Below are 20,984 nucleotides of genomic sequence, written 5' to 3'. Positions count from 1 at the left end.
GATGGCACTACTAGGCTTGCAATGCAAAAAAAAAAAAAAAAAGTGTAATTTGCACCTTACTGTACTGCTATTACTTTCTAAACATTTCCCATTCTAATAAAAGAAAATTATATAACTGCTGTAAAATCATTTAATGTTTTTTATGGACTGAAATCGGATAATTTAACTGTTTCCAATAGCTTATCGTTAGCCAATGGGAAGATGGACAATCTCGCATAGTAACGCGATTGGTGGTCACACTTCCGCCCCCTGGTAACTCAACTTCCTTTTACATTTCAAAGTAAAACTTTGGTCACTTCGCGTATACACGTTCGTTGCTGGAATGTGATAGCTAACATTTATACAATGTCATTAGCGTTATCTAAGATGGTTTCAGGCTATTAATATTTCCTACAGTCTCATTAAAAGACATCACTTTAAGGTGTACACCTTTACTTTGAAGAGCCGTTTTCGAAGCTAGCCTTTAGTTAGCGTATATATACACAAGGCACAAAAAAGTAATCGTCGCATTAATGTCTACGATATCGAGGGCAATGTCCAGTAAGTATGTGTTTTGTTGTAAATAGACTGACAGTCTTACTGTATATCTATATGTGCAGCCGAATGTCACGTCGCTGCGTGTTTTAATATTTTAACACGTTTATGCAGTTGCCGTACGGTGACAAAGTTCACCGTACGAACAAACAAATACAATGGCGTGTTGCTGTCGCTCCTCGCAGTGTTCCGTCTTGCCGTCATCCAGCTGCAGGTGGGCAGCGTCAAGGCGGACAACCTGACCCGAGCCCGGAGGCTCATCGACGAGGCGGCAGGACAAGGCAGCAAAGTGGTACTACTGCCGGTGAGGACTTGGGAATGAAGCTCCACAGTGATTGTCGAGTAGCTTAGGTCGCGCATGCGCACCAGGAACCGCTGAGAAACGACGTGTTTATTATTAAATGACAGAACACATCAAATAAAATAAAAACGTAATATAACAGCACGTAACTGCTACGTACATTGGCTGGAGTAGTTCACAATCAATAATAACATGGAAAAAAAACAAAACAAAAATGTAAATATTTTAAATATCAATATCCAAACTTCCAGGAATGCTTCAATTCGCCTTACGGGAGCGGCTTCTTTCCCACCTACGCTGAGAGGATCCCAGGAGAGTCCACGCAGCTTCTGTCCCAGGCGGCCAAGGACAACAAGGTCTACCTGGTCGGAGGTGAGAACTGAGAAGCTACCAGCTATCCACAAGCTATCCCGATGTATTCCTTGGAGCAGCTGTTGCCAAAGCTTTCACACCAATGACCAACTGTTTATATTCTCTTTCCTTATGTTTGATGATGTTTTAAGTCAATTAAGTCAAAACGCTTAGTCACGGAGCAAATTCAAGTTGTTAGTCAAGGTACGGCTGTGGTTCTAATTGTGATTGTGAGCTCCTTCCTGTTGTTCAGGATCCATCCCAGAAGAGGATGCAGGCAAGTTGTACAACAGCTGTCTTGTGTTTGGACCCGACGGACAGCTCCTCGTCAAACACAGGAAGGTGCGTGACCGACATGTTTGACACACACACACGGCAGCTACACGCACCAGACACACGCGGTTGCTTTTCCTCTTCAAGATCCACCTGTTCGACATCGACATTCCAGGCAAGATCCGCTTCCAGGAGTCGGAGACGCTGAGCCCAGGCGACACCTTGTCCATGTTTGAGACCCGTGAGTGATGTTTTATCGATGATAAATGATTTGTTCCTGTTCTTATTTTTTTTCTTTTGTTATTCCACAAATCATATTTATTTGCAGCCTTCTGCAAAGTGGGCGTGGGCATTTGTTATGACCTGAGGTTCGCCGAGCTGGCGCAGCTCTACAGCAGGAAGGGTGAGTATGTCGCAGGTGGCAACATTGTCGGCGAGGTTTCCAGAAAGACGCAAGTAAGGTTTCTGCTTTAGTGGGAATGCAAACGTCATGAAGTTTCACGGGTGGGCATTTTGGTATGATTTTTCTCATTTACACCTTTATGTAGAATTGGCTGTTTACACCATATTGTAGCTTTTGGCCAATTGGAACCCATCACAAAATATATATTGTTTTTATTTAATCATAGCATTTAGGTAAAATGGCTTTTATTCTAGACTGAACATTTGATAGCTACTTTCCCCCCTCCATGTTTTCTACTAGCACTGTTAAGCATTTTTTGGACAAGGGAATAATCATTTAATAATTTAATGAACACCAGTGGAGCAAATAAATGATGAAAAAAAAAGGAAAAAAAAGAAACAGGCTACAGAGAAGTTACATTTTGATTGAAGTATTAGACGTTTTATAAATTTAAGAACTGCTTAAAAACTATACGATGACGAAAATCTGAAAAAAGAAAAAAATCTTTTTTGGGGTTGTTTTAAAACCTGTGCATTGTGCAAACGAGTTTGAAATAGAAGGCTGAAAAATAAAAATGAATGGAAATCTTATATTAAAGACATGTTTATGAAAAAGAAAAACAGGAACACAATTACACAATTTTGTCTTTATGTCAGCAAAAAATGGCCAAGAAACAGATTTAAGAGAAAATGGTGGCTTACGGAAACTCGTCTTCAGAATATTGAAGACACAAACCCAAATTTGTCTTTGATTATAAAAAAAAAAACACTCAAGTTTTGAGTCATTAAAATAAAAGACTCGAAATTGTCTCTAACATTTAAAAAAAAAAACACCATCAAAACCTGAACCCAACTGTGAGCTATAGAAATGTCTTGTTTTGGGACTGCTTTGCTACCTCATAGCCTGGACGTATTGCTAGCATTGCCGGAAAAGTGAGTTCCTAAGATTATGTAGACATTTTGCAGTAAAAATGATGTTGATGCTTTTTTTTTTTTTTTTGGTATGTGAAGAAGGTTTTTGACAGCTTCTTGTTTTCTGAGCTAGGGTGTCAGCTGCTGCTCTACCCAGGAGCCTTCAACATGACCACGGGTCCGGCCCACTGGGAGCTCCTGCAGAGGGGCCGGTGAGCTTAATTCCGTCCGGTAAGACCCACGGTTAGGGGAACAAAATGGTCAAACATTTGTGATTTCCGCCACCGCAGGGCTGTGGACAACCAGGTGTACGTGGCCACAGCGTCGCCCGCCAGGGACGAGAGCGCCTCCTACGTGGCCTGGGGTCACAGCACCGTGGTCAACCCCTGGTGAGATGTAACCACAAGCACAATTGTTTTTAAACGGAAGGGAGAGTAGAAAACGAGCCACATGCTGCTTCACCAAGGCATTGTCTCGTTTCAAGGGGGGACGTGATCTCGAAAGCCGGGGCCGAGGAAGCTGTGATCTACGCCGATATCGGTGAGCGTCACCCAATTCCAAACATCATCCTACGTTCGCAACCCAAATCCCAAGATCACGTTATGAAACCCGCACGCTAATTTCAGACCTGCAGTACCTGGCCGACGTCAGGCAGCAGATCCCCATCACGGCCCAGCGCCGCCATGACGTCTACGCCGTCACCTCCGCGGAGGGAGAGGCGAGATGACGGACGGACAGACGATATGGCGGCGAGCGTTTTTCACTTGTGATTTTTCTGAACACAGGAAGCAATCTGATATGTAAAAAGCAGTGTTGACTTGACTTACAAGTGCCCCAACTTGTGAGTTTTCAAGGTACGAGCTGTCGGAAGAGATTAGTGGCATTTCAATGAACGTCACGTTTACCTCATCTCAAAGCCGAATAAAATCTTTACAAAACATCAAAATATTTCAAAAACACATTTGACAAAAATCTGAAAAACTTCCAACATGTAAGATGACAAGTGTGTTCCAATTTGATACAAATTCAGAACATCTATGGCAAAATATGGAAAAGAAAAGTCATACTTATGATAAAATTAACACATCTAACCACAAATAATTACAAGAAAAAAAAATCTGGGGGGAAAAAGAAAAAACAAACACAGCAAAAAAAAAACTGACAAGCCTTACGAAAATTGGGCCAAAATCTGAAAAACAAACAAAAATTGTACAAAACTCTTGCAGAAAATCAGCAAAAAATATTTACCAAAATGAATACAAATCTGATAACGTACAAAAAAAATACAGTAAAAAAAAAAGTGCCTATATAGACAAAAATCGGACAAAATCTGAAGCGTTATCAGTGTTAGCTTCTGATTAGCAACAAAGTTGTCGTCATGCGGACGACAACGTGAACGTGTGAAGAATGACAACGAACACGGTGGAAACGGAATTTATTGGGGGGGAGAAAAATACTAGCATTCTAACAGCTAAAAAGGAGATCAAACGTCAAGAATTCCAAATTGAACATGAACACTTTGAGCAGTGATGAACGAACCCTCGCATCTCCTTTGGCAACAAAACGTCGCAATTCAGCAACGACGAGGCTTCATTTGTCAATTTGGACGTACAAGCCCTGGAATTGGCCCAAAATGGCCACACTTCCTTTTCAATCTTTGCTGCAGCCAATTTTGTATGGAGTGAAACTGCTTCCAGGTCTGCTTCGAACTAAAACAGCCAACCTGTTCCATTTTGGCCACGGATGCAGAACCCACAAATAGAACTTTTTCCTTGGCAGAGGTAATAACGACATGAACGCCGGCTAGACGTTGGACTCCGACTCCAACGTGACCACCTCCGTATCCTCCGTTTCTTGACGTCTCCTGTGGTAACCTGTAGACACGGCGCCCATATTTGCACATTTGGATGACAACAAAGAATGCAAAAATGTGACTTTGCGTAGCTTTAGTAACACAAATTTGTGTTGCGGGTGTGAAATTAATCAAGTCAGCCCATTCTGATATACACAATGACAATAAAAATTAAATAACAGATTCATCGGCAGGTGACGTCATTTTTGGTGTCATAATGCTTACAACAAAAAAAGTATGTTTACCTCTGTTCCTTCTAATACTCAGGTGTTGTATCTTCTTCCTCTTGCTCACCCGGTCCAGGTGGATCTGGTAGCCCAAGCCCACTGCCACCATGACACCCACCACGGCGCACAGGGCCGTACTGAACAGCCACAGGGAGTCGGTGGCCCGGGTCACCACGGGGCCATACCACACCGCGTCTAAGCAGGGACAAAAAAGGAAAGAGGAAGCCATAGTGGCCCTTAGACCTGGAAATCCTAGGAGAATATGGCGGCCATGTTGGATGTGGCGACGTGTATTTGAGGTTTGAATAACTTCCAAAGGGTGGCTCTCACGTGTAAATGTATATTCAGATTGCCTTGATGCTAAATGCCAGCTGTGATTTCAACATGTGAAGAAATGGAAATTAGTAAAAAGTAGGTCAGGCGATTACCTTTTTTTTTTTTATCGTAATTAATTGCATGTCTTCAATAGTTAACTCATTCGCTGCCATAAATGTATTTAAAAAAAAAAGATCATTGAAAAATTAGGGGCAAGAGGAGATTCAAATTTGTAATTGTAATTAATCGCATGACTTTACTAGTTAACTCACGATTAATCACAAATGTTATATCGGTTCTAAATGTACAATAGTAAAATTCTAGGTTTTTATACTCTTGTTAACAAAAGTGGGAATTAAAAAAAAAATAGAAATAGTTAAAATAAAATGTTGACGTTTATAGCCGTCAATGGCAGTGAATGAATAAAAATATTAAAAAAAGATACAAAATTCTTAATTAATCGCATGACTTCACTAGTTAACTCGCGATTAATCACAAATTTTATTTGTTCTAAATGTACCACACACAAAACAGCTAGGTTTTCATACTCTTGTTAACAAAAGTGAAAAAAAATGTTAAATAGAAATAGTTAAAATAAAATGTTAACGTTTATAGCCGTCAATGGCAGTGAATGAATTAATCACAAGTTTTATATCTGTTCTAAATTTCCAATAAAATATTTTTTCTACATTTCACGATCTTAACATAAAACAGGAAAAAAAAAGATGTTAAGCTAATAGAAATATGGCCATATTTTAGTCTTTGATACAGTAATTTCTTAATAATTCATAAAATTGAAAAAAGAAAAAAAAGTGTGATTTGATTTGTGTTGGTCATTTTTCTGCCACTAGATGGCACAACTGCATTTTGTAAGACGTGGGTGACAAAAAATGGTGGCGTTAAAGGAACTTTAAATGAACTCACTAATTCTGACACCCCTAGTAAAAAGCTTTCAGTGGCTGCCAGTGCTACCACGAGACCCCCCCCCCCCCTCCTCCTTCAGTGACATCACAGCCCCCCCTTACCCCCTCCAGTGACATCCCACATACGTGTGGTGGAGGTGAGGGTCTGGTTGATGAGCGCGTTGTGAATAACACATGACACGTTGGCGTCCGTCACGTTGACGGTCAGGAAGCTGGTGACGTGATAGAGGCGCGAGTCTGGCCGGCGCTCCACCTGGGTCTCTACCGAGCCCTCCGGGGTCTCCTGGGCCCCGCCGTCAATCAGCCAATAGACGAGCGGCTCGGGGAAGCCGCCGCCCGAGTCGCACTGGAAGACGCTGTGAATGTCCTGCTCGGCCACCTCCCACTGCAGCTCGGGGGGGCTGAACGGCGCTGACACACACGCAGGAAATCAATCAGGCCACGTTAAAAGTGTCAATATGTCACTTCAAGCAAGTTGGACTTACCAGCGACCCTGACGCACAGCGTGCAGGCCTCAAGGTTGCGGTTTCCCGAAGAGGTGACTATGACGCTGTAGGACGCATTGTCCTCCTGCGGCTCCACAGCGGAGAGCCTCAAGGTGAAGTTGCCGGTGCGAAGAGCATCATCGTCGTCGTCATCATCATCTCGCATCACCTTGTCCTCGTTCCTCCTCCACTCCACAGAAACATTGGCCAAGGTCAGGGCGTCCGGGTAAAAGCAGGAAAGCCGCAGCGGCTGGCCCACGATGCCCAGCACGCACTCCTCGTCTGCGGAGGGCACGGTAGACGTTATCATATTGTTTATGAAGGCACCAGAAAAGTTAGCCAGTCCCTGAAAGATCATGCTAACCAGTTCAAGTGTGAATCACGCTTGACGTTCCGTCTCAATTTGGTCTCGTCCGCTGTGTATACTTAGCATAGCAACTGTTAGCATTCCAAAAAGTACCTGGCCACAGGGCACAAAGGAAAACCCTTATCACACTTCCTCAGCACTTTTCTGTTCTCGGGTTGCTATGTGGCTTACTACAATGTATGTTAGCATAAAAACAATTAGCATTGCAGCTAATCTATTTTTAAAATGATTCCCTAACACTGGGACAGCGTAAAATATTTATGGCCGGCATCTCTACTATGTTGCTAAATGTTAGCATAGCAACTATTAGCATGTTAGCATTATCGCCACATTAGCGGCTCAACAGTTTTGAGTGTCTGAATAGACAAACATGGCGGACGAACAAATATGTGATTGAAAACTTTGCGTTTCTGTACTCAAGATGCTACCTCACAATATGTTAGCGTAACTACTCATTTTAGCAACAATCGTTCAAAATTGGACCATTGTAATAAGATTTTACTGTTTTGTTTTGGCCAGAGTTAACAAGGCAAAGTTCAATCCTTTACAAATGCGGGTTTTGGATTTGCAACAGTTAGCAGCCCAATTTTTAATTTTGATGTGATAAAAAAAAAAAAAAAACAATCAAGGCATTTGGCCTATTTTCTTAATCACTCTTCCTTGGTCAAATTTGCCTGTGGTTTATTTCTTGCTGTTGTATCAGATGTCTGATTAGAATTTGTTTTGAAATAGCTGCAGGGTGTTTCAATATAACTAATTATGAGTGCAAATGAAAGTGAAAATGTCAAGGTTATGATTTATGATCTTTTAAGTAGCCTTTGATTGATTGAAAATTATTCAAAGAAAGGAAAGGGAGCTTTATTTATAGAACACATTTGTTGTGCATCCCATAATGGAAAGCACCGTACAACATTTAAAAGTATTGACCCGAGCTACAGCGTTCTGAATCATCGGCATCTGTTTGATGATCTTTTCGGAAAAAGGAGAAACTGAGGTCGGCTGAGCCACTTTCTTTTTCCGGATCACTACATGACTAGTATAACAATAGATATTTTAGAATGTTTTCCTTTTCCTCTTTGTTGCACACTATTTCTAATTCAAACGAAGCCAGTGAGTACTCGTTGGTCATCAGTGACGTCAATAAAATAGGACTTCTTCCTTCTTTCTTACCCCAAGTTGTGCAGCTGGTGAAGAAGACGAAGCCGAGTAGCAGTCCTGAGCTCCAAAGTGGTCCGCGCATCGCCTCTTAGGACGCCAGCCCAAATCAACGCTGATTTCCCCTCTTTTATGAAAGCTCTTTTGACGCTTTAGTCATCTAACTCCGCATCATTTGTTCATCCCGAAGGAACGTCAGCTGCATGTCGCGTCTTGTTGTGCCCCAAAACATTCCGTCGCGCCTCTTTACGATGGCGACACGACGTTTAAAAGTATGGAAACAAGCGATAGGAAGATGACACTTGAAGGATTCGCTTTCACGACTGCTTAATATTCGTATCACTTTTACGAGGTGGAGCCTTTTTGAGGTGTTGTTCGGTCCAACCTGTTGAGCTTCTTTCACCTTTTAAGCACACGCCCACAAAACCATGGAGGCGGCCGGTGCACGTGTATCACTTGACTCACAAATCTGACCAATTAAGGGCTACATTTTGCGATTTGATAGCGGGGAATTTGGTACATACTACATGTATTAATTACATATTAAAAATGCCGTAAAATATGTACTCATATAACTACTGCTGAGTGGAAACATATCCTACAAAACACTTTTGAGTGAAATTGAACCAAGTTTTTTTAAGCGTAATGACGCCATTTTCCTTCAGAGGGCAGTCTTGGCACAATATATATACGGCTCTGAAGATGTCGCAAGAGAAACAAAAAGGAAAAAATAAATGATTGAAATTAAATAGTAATTCCAGATTATGTAAATTATTTTGATTTGTTACTGTTTTGTAATTATTATTATTATTATTATCCCTTTTTTTAAGTGGCGTAGCAGAAAGTACCGTGACAACCGCAAATCAGAACAAAGCAATCATTTTTCGGCTTTCACTGTATTCGTGATTGGAGAGAGTAAAATATCACTCGAGTAGTTTAACTTGTAACGACTCGGTAAATGACCAAAACCAACACTCTAAAGGGAGGTTGAACAGAGAAGCGCTATATCATCCCAGCATATGAAAAACGAAGAGAATCGAGATAATTTATCAATACACATTTTATTAAACAATAGATGTATAGTAATTATTCTTAACTGTGTTTTGGTGACTTTGCTGGCTCATGTTTTTGTTTTTTAATTTAATTTTATTTTTTTACAACATGAATACAGGAAGTGACGTACAGGGGGAAAAAGCAAACGCCAAGTGCTGTATTTTTAAAGTGACGTATGATTTGAATAATAAATGCTTCTTTATTTTTTTCCCCGTGTGAGTGAACGTTGGTTTCGCTGGCTCGTTGGTACAAAATTATCTTCTTCTTTTTTTAAATAAACTAAAACGAACCAATGAAGGAAGTGACGTAATGAAAACAATATGGCAATGGAAGTGAGATTTTTCCCCCAATTTTAAATATGCAGGCATTAACGCCACGGATACATGAATAAAATACAACAGAATTGCGGGGGGATCGAGGTCCGAAGGAATTTAACAATAAATTACTTAATCTGAATTATATTATTTTTTTCAGCACGTCGTGACTATGGCATTTAGTCCATGGGAACTGTTCCTGCAAGCTTAAATTTAGGGTAAAACAACATATTATACAGAACGTCAACCCAAGGATCAACTGGAGCCGAACTTCAAAAACAGCACATTATTGCAGTAACGTCGATATGAAGTATAGTTTTGTGTTATGTAGTAGTATGTCGAGAGCATATATGTAATATGAAGAAACGGTGTATTACGGTATTAGTTTACATGGCGTGATTGAAAGTCCTTGAATAACATGGCGATCGCGAGGAGACTCCAAGCGTGGTCGTCTCTGCTGCACCGAACCTGCACACGCAGCAGCCGGCCAGTCGCATCGGTGCCCCCCGCGTGGACGAGCTGCCTTCCACCGCACGGAGAAGCCCTCGTGCCGCAGTGCAGAAGAGCGTTCGGCCTCTCTCGCTGCACCCTGAGGCGATCGGACGACTTCACCGAAGACAGAGGTGGCAAAATAAATAAATAAAAATAATAAATACTCACTCGCTGTACTCAAGTAGAAGCGCAGATACTTGTGTAAAAGTACACCGATGGAGGTAGAAGTACTAACTCACCTTTGCATAAAAAAGTACGCTTTTTGAAATGTATTTAAATTTAAAATATATTTTTAAAAATATAGCATAAGCTTTTTGATGATTTTGACGAAGTAAGGTGTGAAAAGTACTGTTTTTGCATGTAGGGAGTATCTGAAATCAAATACAACTTCAGTAGAGTTGCAAAGTTGTTGTACTTGGCAGGTTTCACGCGACTGGAAGATGACAGCGACGAGGATGAAGACCCGATGGAGGAGCAGGAGGCGGATGACCTGTTCCAGGAGCTGCAGCCCACCACGACCCTCGCAGGAGGCCCGCACCGGGTTTTTGTGGTCCACCCTGATGTCAAGTGGGGAAGCAGGAAGCAACACCTGACCACAGGTAACAGTCAATCGTATAATCGGTAAATTCGTGGCGGTCACATGACTCCCCTCGGCTTCCCTTCGCAGCCGAGCTGATGATGGCGGAGGCCGTGGCGCTGGTCAACACGCTGGACGAGTGGACGGTGGTGGACCGACTCATCCTGTCCACCAAGACCCCCGAGAAAAAGAAGATCTTCGGCAAAGGAAACTTCCAGATGCTTACGGGTACTTTGTTTTTACGTTTATCATCATTTTTTTTTTCTTCTTCTTCTCAGGAGAGCTCAGTATTGTTCATTCGATTTGACATCATCATTGCTCTCCTTTTTTTTTTTTTTTTTTTAAACAAATAAATAAAAAAAAAATAATAAATGTTTTTTATTTTTGTTTTTTTTTTATTTATTTTTTTTTATTTTTTTAAAATATATATACATATATATATATACATTTATTACGTTTATCATCATTACTGCATTTAGGGGGAGCATTTCCAGAAAAGTTAGCCGTACGTTTAGGTGGTCATCGCATGTGATGACGTATTCCTTTTCCCCATGCAGAGAGGATCAGACGGACGGCGGGCATCACCGCCGTTTTGGTCAACGTAGAGCAGCTGTCGCCGGTGTCAGAGGTGACGTGGGGTATCTCTATTTGTGCTCAAGGCTCAAACTTTTTGGTGGGAACCTTGCAGGAGAGACATTTTTGCACTATCCCTTAGCTGTATCTTATTCATATATCATGAAGTAAAACAAAACATTTACATATACAGTTTACGGCCAATTTAATCATCTGATATTAGCTCTTAACTCGTTTGCTCCCAAAAATGTATAAATATTATTTTAAATATTTTTAAACTATTTTAAATATTAACATGCTCCCAAAGACGTATTGATAAGTTTTTTTAATGCCAGAGCATACAGAAGGCTTTGATGCCGCCTCTGACCTGAAGAGATCACTTAAAGCAATGGTAGTTAGTACAATAACAGCCAGCAGGTGGCAGCAGAGTATAAGAGATCAACTAGGGCCATGTTGCAAAAAAAGCTCTTTAACCCACTGTTTTAAACAGATTTGTGAATAATGATGAAACTTAGCTATATTCTAATGCTAATTGCTGCAAAATGAAAACCGATAGAAATATACTTTTTTTTTTCTTGATGAAAGAAGAGACTAATCTTTCTTTTGGTAGCTTCCATGTTTTTATAGCAATAGAACACAATATTCTGTGGGCCTTGCAAAATCAGTTAAAATCCAGTAAGACCGCCGGGAGCGAAGGGGGTTGCTTCAGTGAAAATGGTTGCAAGTGCATGAGTTAAAATGAACAAGAAACAGCAGATTTTTGGGTGATTTTTGCTGAGTGTTGTTTTATTGTAGACATTACACACATTACAATATAACACAAAAATAATGACATTCAAACATTATTCATCCCCCCAAAAAAATCATCAACAAATTCAGCCGAATTTTACTGATTTTTCTCAGTTGTAAAGGTAAATACTAAAAGACAAAGTATTTTTAAAGAAGTAAAACTTTCTGTGTTTAATTCATGCTCTTATTGTTGTAAGTGTTAGGGACCAAAAAATAAATAATTTTATTTATTACATATGTTTGTAATTAAATGGCCAGTTAATCGATTTTCAAAATTTTATCAGACTCAAAAAAAAACATATTGGTCAGGCCCTAATATATACATATATGCAAACAAATGTTTCATTTTAACTAACTTTATCAAATGAGTCTGAGTAGTTAGTTCAATTATATTAAATAACAACATAAAAATAGTAAAAACAATCGTTTTGTTGTTTGTTATTTTATAAAATCGTTTGTTAGTTGAATTATTGTATTAATGTATTTTTTATTAGCGTGCCTTGTGGTCACAAAAAAACCTCTTGCTTGCTAAATGACACGCAATGCTTTTATTGCCCTGCAGAGGGAGCTAGAGGAGGCCTGGGGGTTGAAGGTGTTGGACCGATACTCGCTGGTGCTGCACATCTTCCGTCGCAACGCCAAAACCAAAGAGGCCAAGCTGCAAATTTCGCTGGCTGAAATCCCTCTACTAAGGTACCACCACATCCGGGGGGGGGGGGAAAATAAATCCATCGTGAAGAATTGATCAATGCTACAATTATTCTAATGACAAGAAATGTAATGTATAGAATGATGATGCCGTTAAACTGGTGTTGAAGATGAACTTTTTCCTGGCAGGTCACGTCTGAAGAACGAATTCCTCAACTTGGACCAGCAGGGTGGAGGCACCCGATACATCGGAGGCTCGGGTAGCCAACATTGCAAACACAGAGTACACCTCATATAGAGACCCACTAACTTGAATGTGGGGGCGGAGTCACATGACTTGACTTGAGTGTATAATCCAATCTGACTTGAGACTGGCAGGACGTGTATGTGACTTCCTCCCCACTCCGGCGGCTTTTTGATCTCGGTGGTCCGTGCAGGCGAGACGCAACTGGAAGTCCAGCAGAGGCTGCTGAGGGACCGCGAGATGAAGATCCGCACGGCGCTGGAAAAGCTGAGCAGGAAGCGGCGAATGCTTCGAACCCGCCGGAGCACGGACAAGGACTTCCCGCTCATCTCCGTGCTGGGATACACAAACTGTGGTGAGACGAGACTTTGGGGCCACTTGGGCCCTTTGAGGGTGGGAGGAGCCGGAGGACAGTTCAGGGACCAGGCTGATCTGTAAATAGTGTGAATGCATAAATATTTTACGTTAACCTTTGACGGCTGAGGTCACACATTCTGACGGTTGCATTTATCATCCAAACCCTAACCACTATTAGAATTGTGATTCTATTTTAAAACACTACATTAAAACCCTAATCATGGTTTGATACCCTGCGTTGAAACCCTAACCCTAGTTTGAAACCCTACGTTGAAATCCTAACCCTAGTTTGAAACCCTAGTTTGAAACCCTAACCCTAGTTTGAAACCCCAACCCTAGTTTGAAACCCTACTTTGAAACCCTAACCCTAGTTTGAAACCCTAACCCTAGTTTGAAACCCTACTTTGAAACCCTAGTTTGAAACCCTAACCCTAGTTTGAAACCCTAGTTTGAAACCCTAACCCTAGTTTGAAACCCCAACCCTAGTTTGAAACCCTACTTTGAAACCCTAACCCTAGTTTGAAACCCTAGTTTGAAACCCTAACCCTAGTTTGAAACCCTAGTTTGAAACCCTAACCCTAGTTTGAAACCCCAACCCTAGTTTGAAACCCTACTTTGAAACCCTAACCCTAGTTTGAAACCCTAACCCTAGTTTGAAACCCTAACCCTAGTTTGAAACCCCAACCCTAGTTTGAAACCCTACTTTGAAACCCTAACCCTAGTTTGAAACCCTAACCCTAGTTTGAAACCCTACTTTGAAACCCTAACCCTAGTTTGAAACCCTACTTTGAAACCCAAACCCTACTTTGAAACCCTAACCCTAGTTTGAAACCCTAACCCTAGTTTGAAACCCTAGTTTGAAACCCTAACCCTAGTTTACTAGGGTTTACTAGGGTTAGGGTTTCAAAGTAGGGTTTCAAACTAGAGTTTCAAACTAGGGTTAGGGTTTCAAACTACGGTTTCAAACTAGGCTTAGGGTTTCAAACTAAGGTTTCAAACTAGGGTTTCAAACTAGGGTTAGGGTTTCAAACTAGGGTTTGAAACTAGGGTTAGGGTTTCAAACTTGGGTTTGAAACTAGGGTTAGGGTTTCAAACTAGGGTTTCAAACTAGGGTTAGGGTTTCAAAGTAGGGTAGTTTGAAACCCTAACCCTAGTTTGAAACCCAAGTTTCAAACCCTACTTTGAAACCCTCCCTCACCCGCAGGCAAGACGACACTGATCAAAGCGCTAACGGGCGACGCGGGGATGCACCCCGAGGATCGTCTTTTCGCCACGCTGGACGTGACGGTGCACGCGGGCCAGCTGCCCGGCCGCGTCGCCGTCCTCTACGTGGACACCATCGGCTTCCTGTCGCAGCTGCCGCACCAGCTCATCGACTCGTTCGCCGCCACGTTGGAGGACATTAAGCACTCGGTACGGAATTGTCTCCAAAATAGAGCTACTAGCAATTTTGGACGTTAATTTGTTGTGACGCATTTAAAAAAAAAAAAAAATCCCCAAATTCGAAGTGTATGAAGTTATACTTAATGGAAGCTAATCCAAATGTATGACGAAGTTGAGGTTTTGGCGTGCACTTGTCAGGACTTGTTGCTTCACGTGCGTGACGTGAGCCATCCAGAAAACGTCAACCAGAAGGCCAACGTGTTGAACGTCTTGAGGAACCTTCGAGTGCCCCACGCACTCATGAGCTCCATGATTGAAGTCCACAACAAGATCGACCTCATCGACGAGTCAGTCACTTTTTCTTTGGCTTTTTTCTTTGTCAAGCCCTAGCGACTAAAACTGCCAAAATTAAAAAAAAAGAAAAAAAAAAGAAATGACTAAATAAATGAATAAAATTGAAAATAAAAAATATAATTCAAAAAAACAAAATATATATATATATATATATATATATATATATATATATCCATACAAATAAATAAAAGTAAATACAAAAATAAATATGTACTTAAATTACAATTAAATATCAATCAATAAATAAAAACGCTCAGCTCTCACATTTATGTATTGATTTCATCCTGACAGAAGCGTCTGCAGCATGAAATAAATAAATGTGAGAGCAGAGCATTTTTATTTATTGATTGATATTTAATTCTATTTATTTATTTATTTTTTGAATATCATTTTATTTTTACTTTTATTTATGGATCTATATTGTTTTTATTTCCATTTATATTTATTTTTTGTATTTGATTTTTTAATTATTTTTTTATCCGTTTTTATTTTCACTTTTATTCATTTATATACTCATTTATTAGTTTTTAATTTTGGCAGTTTTGGTCCTCCATCGGCTCAATAAAACGTTACAACGTCCCGTCATGTTTTTCAGCTACGAATCAACGGAAGCCGACGCCCTCGCCGTCTCCGCCCTGGACGGGCGCGGCCTGGAGGCGCTGAGGGCGGCGGTGGAACGGCGCGTGCTGGCCGCGACGGGCAAACACGTCATCAGCCTCAAGGTGGACCTCAGCACGCCGCAGCTCAGGTGAGGTGATCGTGCTCAGCCCGGACGCCGCACGGGGACGTCACGCGAATTAACGTTGTGGTCGTCAGCTGGCTGCACAGGGAGGCCGCCGTGCAGGACGTCAGCGTGGACGGCGACGAGGGCTCGGCCGTCGTCAAGGTGGTCATCGGCAACGCCGCCTACGGCCGCTACAGGAAGTTGTTCGGCTAACGGCGAGCGACGTGAATTGTAGGTTTGGCTGAATGTATGTAAAAAAAAAATATAAAATTGTAAACAACATGGTTGCTTTGTTTATTTCAGTGTTAAAACGCTCACATTTTTACAGTACAGTCAAGTAAATTGTGCAATAAAAATAAGATGCAACAAATGTATTAGTTAATTCTAGAGTAGTGATTCTCAATTATTATTATTATTATTATCCCCAGAAAGAAAATATTTCACACCCCTTCCTATTTCCCGCCGTGACTGTAAAGAGTATCATTAGTTTGTAAAATTGGACAAAAAGTACAGAGGAGCTAATACTACTAATCGTGTGCACTCTGACAATGAGAGCGCCACTGCCACCTACTGTATTGGATGTGCAATTACACTTCATTCTAGTACAGTACAGCAACAAAAAATATATATATAAATAAACATGTTCCCTGAGGTCACAAGCAATATAAAAATAGATTCTACTGAGAGCTGTTCTTAATTCATTCACTGCCATTGACGGTTTGTAGATGTCAAAAATTCATTTGAACTATTTTTATTAGCTCAACATTTTTTTCCCCACTTTTGTTTTTTTTTATTGTATTAGAACAGATATAAAAATTGGGATTAATCGTGAATTACCTAATGGGATTAATTACGATTACACATTTGAATCACCTGATGCCCCTAATTTTTAATAATCTTTTCTTAAAAAAATTTTTTTTAAAAAAAGATTATTTAAATGTTTTTTTAAAGGAAACATTATCACAAATTTTACATCTGTTGCAAATGCACAAAAAAAATATCTAGGTTTTCGCAAATGCACAAAAAAAAAAATCTAGGTTTTCATACTCTTCTTAGCAAAAATGGAAAAAAAATGTTAAATAGAAATAGTTTTAATGAATATTGTGACCGCCAAGGAAATCCAAATATAAAAACTAGCAGATAAAACCTGATTTTAAAAAATGGACGGACGCACGGATGGATGGATGGAATGAAGCTAACTATCCATTAGCCACTCTCAATTTGCTCCAGTGAACAAAAATCCAAATCGTGTCCAACGAACAGACTTGATTGGCTGCTTTCAGTGTCCGCGAGCGTCCGGCTGGCATCCGTTTTCCACGTGGGCCTTTTTGTCCGTCAGCAGTTTCAGGTTGAGTCCCACGACGAGGGGGCAGAGGGGCAGCGGGCCCACAAAGTCCCCCGCGATGATATTGAGGCTGCGAGGGTCCGAGCCGGGGGTCTGCTGCTTCACCCACTCGCTCAGGCTCTGCCATTGGGCCCAGGTCAGCGTGCGCAGGGACTCCTTGGGGTTGGTGAGGACGTACTTCCTGTATGCCGTCAGGTTGAGGCCCGCCACGAAGAAACCCGCTGCACGGACAAGCAACATTATTGTCATGCGTCAGCGACGAACTCCAAATGACGACACCACTTCGGAACGTTTGGGAACGAAACATTCCACACGGACCGTCACTGCAGTCGCATGCAAAAAAAAAAGCCATACACACTTAAAGGCACAGATATGACAGTGGAATTTGAGGACGGCGACCCTCGTGACACTTTTTGTACTCGATATTACGTGACAAAAAACTCAATGCTGCCATCGGCTGGCCAAGTTACTGTTTGTTTGTTTTTTTTAGATCAGAGTTGGACAAAACATGTATCTGCTCATTCCCATTAAAAAAAAAACCTAGTTGAGGGCAATTGACGTTGACGATGCTCCTCATTAGCATTCCTGTTGACGACGACTGCCGTTGATAGCGTTCAAAGAGTTGTTAATAATGCAATTTTTTACCCGATTACTCTATTTGCGGGATAATTGGTAGAGTAGTTGATTTTAAAATTGGTGGGTTTTTTTTCAGGGCCGATACCGATTATCAGTAGTAAAGGAGGCCGATAACCGATATTTGGAGCCGATATTCACTTTCAGTAAAAAGGGCAAAAAATATTTTCATTTTTTTCAATTCCAACTGAGAACTTTGTTGAAATGTCTTAAAACGTGTTCATTGAATAACATTTCAGATTCGCAAAATGTTGAAGTTTTTATTTTTTAAATTTAATTATTTATCTTTATAGACAATAAACATCCTTGCTTTAAAATGCAAAAAAAAAAAAAAAGTTCAGGGAGATCTCAAGGTCATCAACATATGTGAAAAGATTCAATGAAAATGGAAAATAAGTAAATACCGTAAGCTCCCTTTTTTTAAAAAAAAGAACTGAAATGTTAAACTTAAACAAAAACAAAAAAAAGTGCAGAGAGTTCCCGCCGGGATCAACAGCATCTCTAAAAAGTTAACAAAAATTGTAAATCGCTCCATGAGGATAACGCTTTTCAATTCATCTTTTTATTAGCCCAAATATTTTTATTTAAATGCCAAAATGGCGACTATCAGTGCTGATAATCGTCCCGGTGGATAATGTCAGTTAAGCTCTCGTTTCAAAATTCTGGCGGACTCACGCGGCCGTCCGAGCTGCTGGTTCCACTCCAGGAAGTTGATGGCGGCGCAGGCCGTGTGCTGATTGGCCCACCAGTAGGGGATGCCCGGGAGCAGCTCGGCGTGCCGGGAAGCCACGTCGGCGTCGTAGGAGAGCAGAACCTGCCGACCCGCCGCCCACAGACGTCGCAGGGACCAGCCCGCTTCCTGTGCGTCATCCAAAGCATACCACATCACATGTCCAAAAACCCCTACGGCGAGCAGCGGTCCAAAGCGCGACGGGAAATGTCTCACCTGGCGCAGGCAGAGTTTGGCGCCGAAGATCTTCTTGAGGTTGCATATGAAGAAGTGATGCAGCGCGTCGCTGAGCCCCTCGAAGTGCCGGCAGGCCAAGATGACCACCTCCTTGGGGTGAACCTCCAGCCAGGAAGCCACGGACCACAGAGTCTCCTGATTGGTGGACAGCGAGGGCGCACGTCGTCTCATTGGTTGCGGCGCGGCTGGATTTTGTGCAAGCTCACTCACCAAGACGGTGACGTGCGTGTACAGGATGTGCGTGAAGTACAAATCGGACGTTTGGTCGCAGGGTTTGTGCGCCACCCGCAGGTCGAAATATCGAATGCCCATCGACAGCTGGTCTTCGATGCAGCGGTCCTGATTGCAGTACAATTCAAAAAAAAATAGGACATGATACAACAATAATACAGTCATCAGAATTATGCAACAAATACTATGAGTGCTTTTTAACTTATTCACTGCCATTGACGGTTATAGACGTCAAATGTTCATTTGAACTATTTCTAGTAGTTGAATTCCCCCCGCCCCACTTTTGTTAGCAAGAGTATGAAAACCTAGATTTTTTTTAATTGTACATTTAGAACAGATATAAAATTTGTGATTAATCGTGAGTTAACTCGTGAAGTCAAGCAATTAATTACGCTTACATTTTTTAATCATCTTTTCTTCTTTTTTTTTTAAATCGTGTCAGGTGATTTTTTTTTTTTATTATGTAATTAACTCATTCACTGCCAATGACGGCTATAGACGTAAAAAAAAACAAAACATTTTAACTATTTCTATTAGTTTTTTTAAAAACTTTTGTTAAGAAGAGTATGAAAACCTAGAAAAAAATATTGTACATTTCAAACAGATATAAAATTTGTGATTAATCGTGAGTTAACTAGTGAAGTCATGCGATTAATTACGCCCCTAATTTTCAATCATCTTTTCTTTTCTTTAATCTTTTTTAAGAATAAAAGATTATTAAAAATGAGGGGCACCTGGTGATAATTTTTTTTAAAATGTAATTAATCACATGACTTCACTAGTTAACTCACAATTAATCACAATTTTTTTATCTGTTCTAAATGTACAATTAAAAAAAATCTAGGTTTTCTAACTCTTGTTAACAAAAGTGGAAAAAAATGTTAAACTAATAGAAATAGTTCAAATGAATTTTTAACGTCAATAGTTGTCAATGGCAGTGAATGAGTTAAGTTACGTTGTTCTACTGCATACAGTATTTGTGTATGGACTTTTGCGTTTATGATCTCCAACAGTTGGTACCTGCGTGGTGGCCCATTTGAAGATGGTGGGCCTGGTCAGGCAGCAGCAAAGTCCATCAAGGACCCTGAACACGTCCGACTCGGACCTCACCAGGGGCGAGGAGATGTCCAGGCAGTAGCTCATCGTGTCGTGACTTCCTGGAAGACATACACAAACACACGCTGAACAGCTAGAACTGGTTTACTCTGTGCATGGAATTTTTTACAGATCACATTCCGCATGACTCTTAACACCCCTGCCCCCTATTATAAAAAATTAAATGTGCACTATTAAATTACATAATTAGCTGGATAGTTGTGTACTGTACTGTAGGTATAATTGTAGTAACTGTAGTTGACACAACATAATGAAAGAAATTAGTTACCTTATTTTACTACATGAGTCCAAATATAACAAAAAGCTCACAGCGTTATTCACATTGTTATATTACATAATAAATGCGTTTTAAGTTTTACTGGTTTTATTTCAGGATAATAGATGGCTGGCTGGCCTATTTGTTGTCATTGATAAAACAGGGAGATTTGGAACCAAAGAGACAGTACCGGGTATGGCCAAGTGGGTCAGCGGGACGTCCAACAGCTCCTCCGGCAAATTCGACATCCAGTCGTCGCACCAGTGCTCCATGTCGGAGGTCTCCTCAAAGCGGCTGAACACGGAACGCGTCGGCGTGGACGGTTTCGCCCTCATTTCACGCTCGAGCAATTGATCGCCTTCGATTATTTCATCCTGTGCCTTTAAGAGATCGAGGTCAAAGGGTAAACAGGAAGTTGTTGTACAGGTTTGGGACTTCCCAGGGGAAAAAAAAGAAGCGATAGTCAGCCGGCTTGTCGTTAACAGTAGATAATTGGTCTGGTTACAGTGACTAAATATGAACTCTTTCGCTCCGGGTTCGTCTCACAAATTAAGCTCCTGCGTCTGATCAGGACATCGATGCTACTGTCAGTGTTACTTCCTGGTAGGCTGCGCTTGCGCAGATATTACAACAGAGATGAACAATGAACAAGATGATTACCTCATGTTGCGCTTTTGCGAGGGTGCTCCGTAACGTTAATCGGGAGAGTCACGTGATGTACTTTGGAGTCCGGCATTGGTCGCCCCTGCCTCACTCGACAAAATGTTTTTTCCTTTTACTATGTTTTTATTTATTATCTGACACAATTACGACGGCATAGCTATTCGACAA

General features: G+C 41.0%; 4 protein-coding genes across 5 annotated transcripts; 2 read left to right on the top strand and 2 right to left on the bottom strand.

The window, feature by feature from the left end:
• The first annotated feature begins 309 nt into the window (after positions 1 to 309).
• nit2 (nitrilase family, member 2) lies at positions 310 to 4,806 on the top strand. The gene is made up of 10 exons (XM_077583818.1): positions 310 to 540; positions 720 to 838; positions 1,087 to 1,207; positions 1,440 to 1,528; positions 1,607 to 1,700; positions 1,788 to 1,862; positions 2,907 to 2,985; positions 3,064 to 3,162; positions 3,258 to 3,313; positions 3,400 to 4,806. Exons 1-10 carry the CDS (start codon positions 513 to 515, stop codon positions 3,498 to 3,500), a joined length of 861 nt encoding a protein of 286 aa, XP_077439944.1. The 5' UTR covers positions 310 to 512; the 3' UTR covers positions 3,501 to 4,806.
• On the bottom strand, positions 4,192 to 8,481 carry LOC144062437 (ICOS ligand-like). Of its 2 annotated transcripts, none has more exons than XM_077583816.1 (5): positions 8,113 to 8,481; positions 6,576 to 6,857; positions 6,193 to 6,501; positions 4,871 to 5,047; positions 4,192 to 4,647 (listed from the first exon to the last, which is right to left on the bottom strand). In XM_077583816.1, the coding sequence occupies exons 1-5, from the start codon at positions 8,180 to 8,182 to the stop codon at positions 4,577 to 4,579; spliced, it is 909 nt and encodes a 302-aa protein (XP_077439942.1). In that variant the 5' UTR covers positions 8,183 to 8,481; the 3' UTR covers positions 4,192 to 4,576. The 2 variants fall into 2 exon arrangements, with proteins under 2 accessions (XP_077439942.1, XP_077439943.1); XM_077583817.1 differs by having other exon boundaries at positions 6,217 to 6,501; positions 8,113 to 8,480.
• Positions 8,482 to 8,606: 125 nt separating this feature from the next.
• Positions 8,607 to 16,217, top strand: gtpbp6 (GTP binding protein 6 (putative)). The gene is made up of 11 exons (XM_077583814.1): positions 8,607 to 10,087; positions 10,379 to 10,555; positions 10,624 to 10,761; positions 11,091 to 11,161; positions 12,458 to 12,588; positions 12,733 to 12,803; positions 12,981 to 13,142; positions 14,349 to 14,557; positions 14,726 to 14,874; positions 15,477 to 15,629; positions 15,698 to 16,217. Exons 1-11 carry the CDS (start codon positions 9,883 to 9,885, stop codon positions 15,816 to 15,818), a joined length of 1,587 nt encoding a protein of 528 aa, XP_077439940.1. The 5' UTR covers positions 8,607 to 9,882; the 3' UTR covers positions 15,819 to 16,217.
• On the bottom strand, positions 15,876 to 20,770 carry plcxd1.2 (phospholipase C, X domain containing 1, tandem duplicate 2). Its single transcript, XM_077583815.1, has 6 exons — positions 20,344 to 20,770; positions 19,802 to 19,938; positions 18,761 to 18,889; positions 18,530 to 18,685; positions 18,259 to 18,442; positions 15,876 to 17,171 (listed from the first exon to the last, which is right to left on the bottom strand). The coding sequence occupies exons 1-6, from the start codon at positions 20,486 to 20,488 to the stop codon at positions 16,885 to 16,887; spliced, it is 1,038 nt and encodes a 345-aa protein (XP_077439941.1). The 5' UTR covers positions 20,489 to 20,770; the 3' UTR covers positions 15,876 to 16,884.
• Positions 20,771 to 20,984: the final 214 nt, after the last annotated feature.

This window comes from Vanacampus margaritifer, chromosome 13 (assembly GCF_051991255.1).
Source record: "Vanacampus margaritifer isolate UIUO_Vmar chromosome 13, RoL_Vmar_1.0, whole genome shotgun sequence".
Lineage (NCBI taxonomy): Eukaryota > Metazoa > Chordata > Actinopteri > Syngnathiformes > Syngnathidae > Vanacampus > Vanacampus margaritifer.
This window is presented reverse-complemented; position numbering and strand designations above follow the sequence as displayed.

Coding starts and splice junctions, on each gene's coding strand:
- LOC144062437 (XM_077583816.1), bottom strand. CDS start 8,182: ATGCGCGGACCACTTTGGAGCTCAGGACTGCTACTCGGCTTCGTCTTC. Junction 5,048..6,192: donor GTGGGATGTCACTGGAGGGG/GTAAGGGGGGGC, acceptor GTCCCTGCTTAG/ACGCGGTGTGGTATGGCCCC. Junction 4,648..4,870: donor GAGTATTAGAAGGAACAGAG/GTAAACATACTT, acceptor CCGTGTCTACAG/GTTACCACAGGAGACGTCAA.
- nit2 (XM_077583818.1), top strand. CDS start 513: ATGTCTACGATATCGAGGGCAATGTCCA. Junction 1,863..2,906: donor GCAGCTCTACAGCAGGAAGG/GTGAGTATGTCG, acceptor TTTCTGAGCTAG/GGTGTCAGCTGCTGCTCTAC. Junction 2,986..3,063: donor GAGCTCCTGCAGAGGGGCCG/GTGAGCTTAATT, acceptor CCGCCACCGCAG/GGCTGTGGACAACCAGGTGT.
- plcxd1.2 (XM_077583815.1), bottom strand. CDS start 20,488: ATGAGGGCGAAACCGTCCACGCCGACGCGTTCCGTGTTCAGCCGCTTT. Junction 18,686..18,760: donor ACACGCACGTCACCGTCTTG/GTGAGTGAGCTT, acceptor TCCACCAATCAG/GAGACTCTGTGGTCCGTGGC. Junction 17,172..18,258: donor CCAGCAGCTCGGACGGCCGC/GTGAGTCCGCCA, acceptor TTGTCCGTGCAG/CGGGTTTCTTCGTGGCGGGC.
- gtpbp6 (XM_077583814.1), top strand. CDS start 9,883: ATGGCGATCGCGAGGAGACTCCAAGCGTGGTCGTCTCTGCTGCACCGA. Junction 13,143..14,348: donor GCTGGGATACACAAACTGTG/GTGAGACGAGAC, acceptor CCTCACCCGCAG/GCAAGACGACACTGATCAAA. Junction 15,630..15,697: donor CTCAGCACGCCGCAGCTCAG/GTGAGGTGATCG, acceptor TGTGGTCGTCAG/CTGGCTGCACAGGGAGGCCG.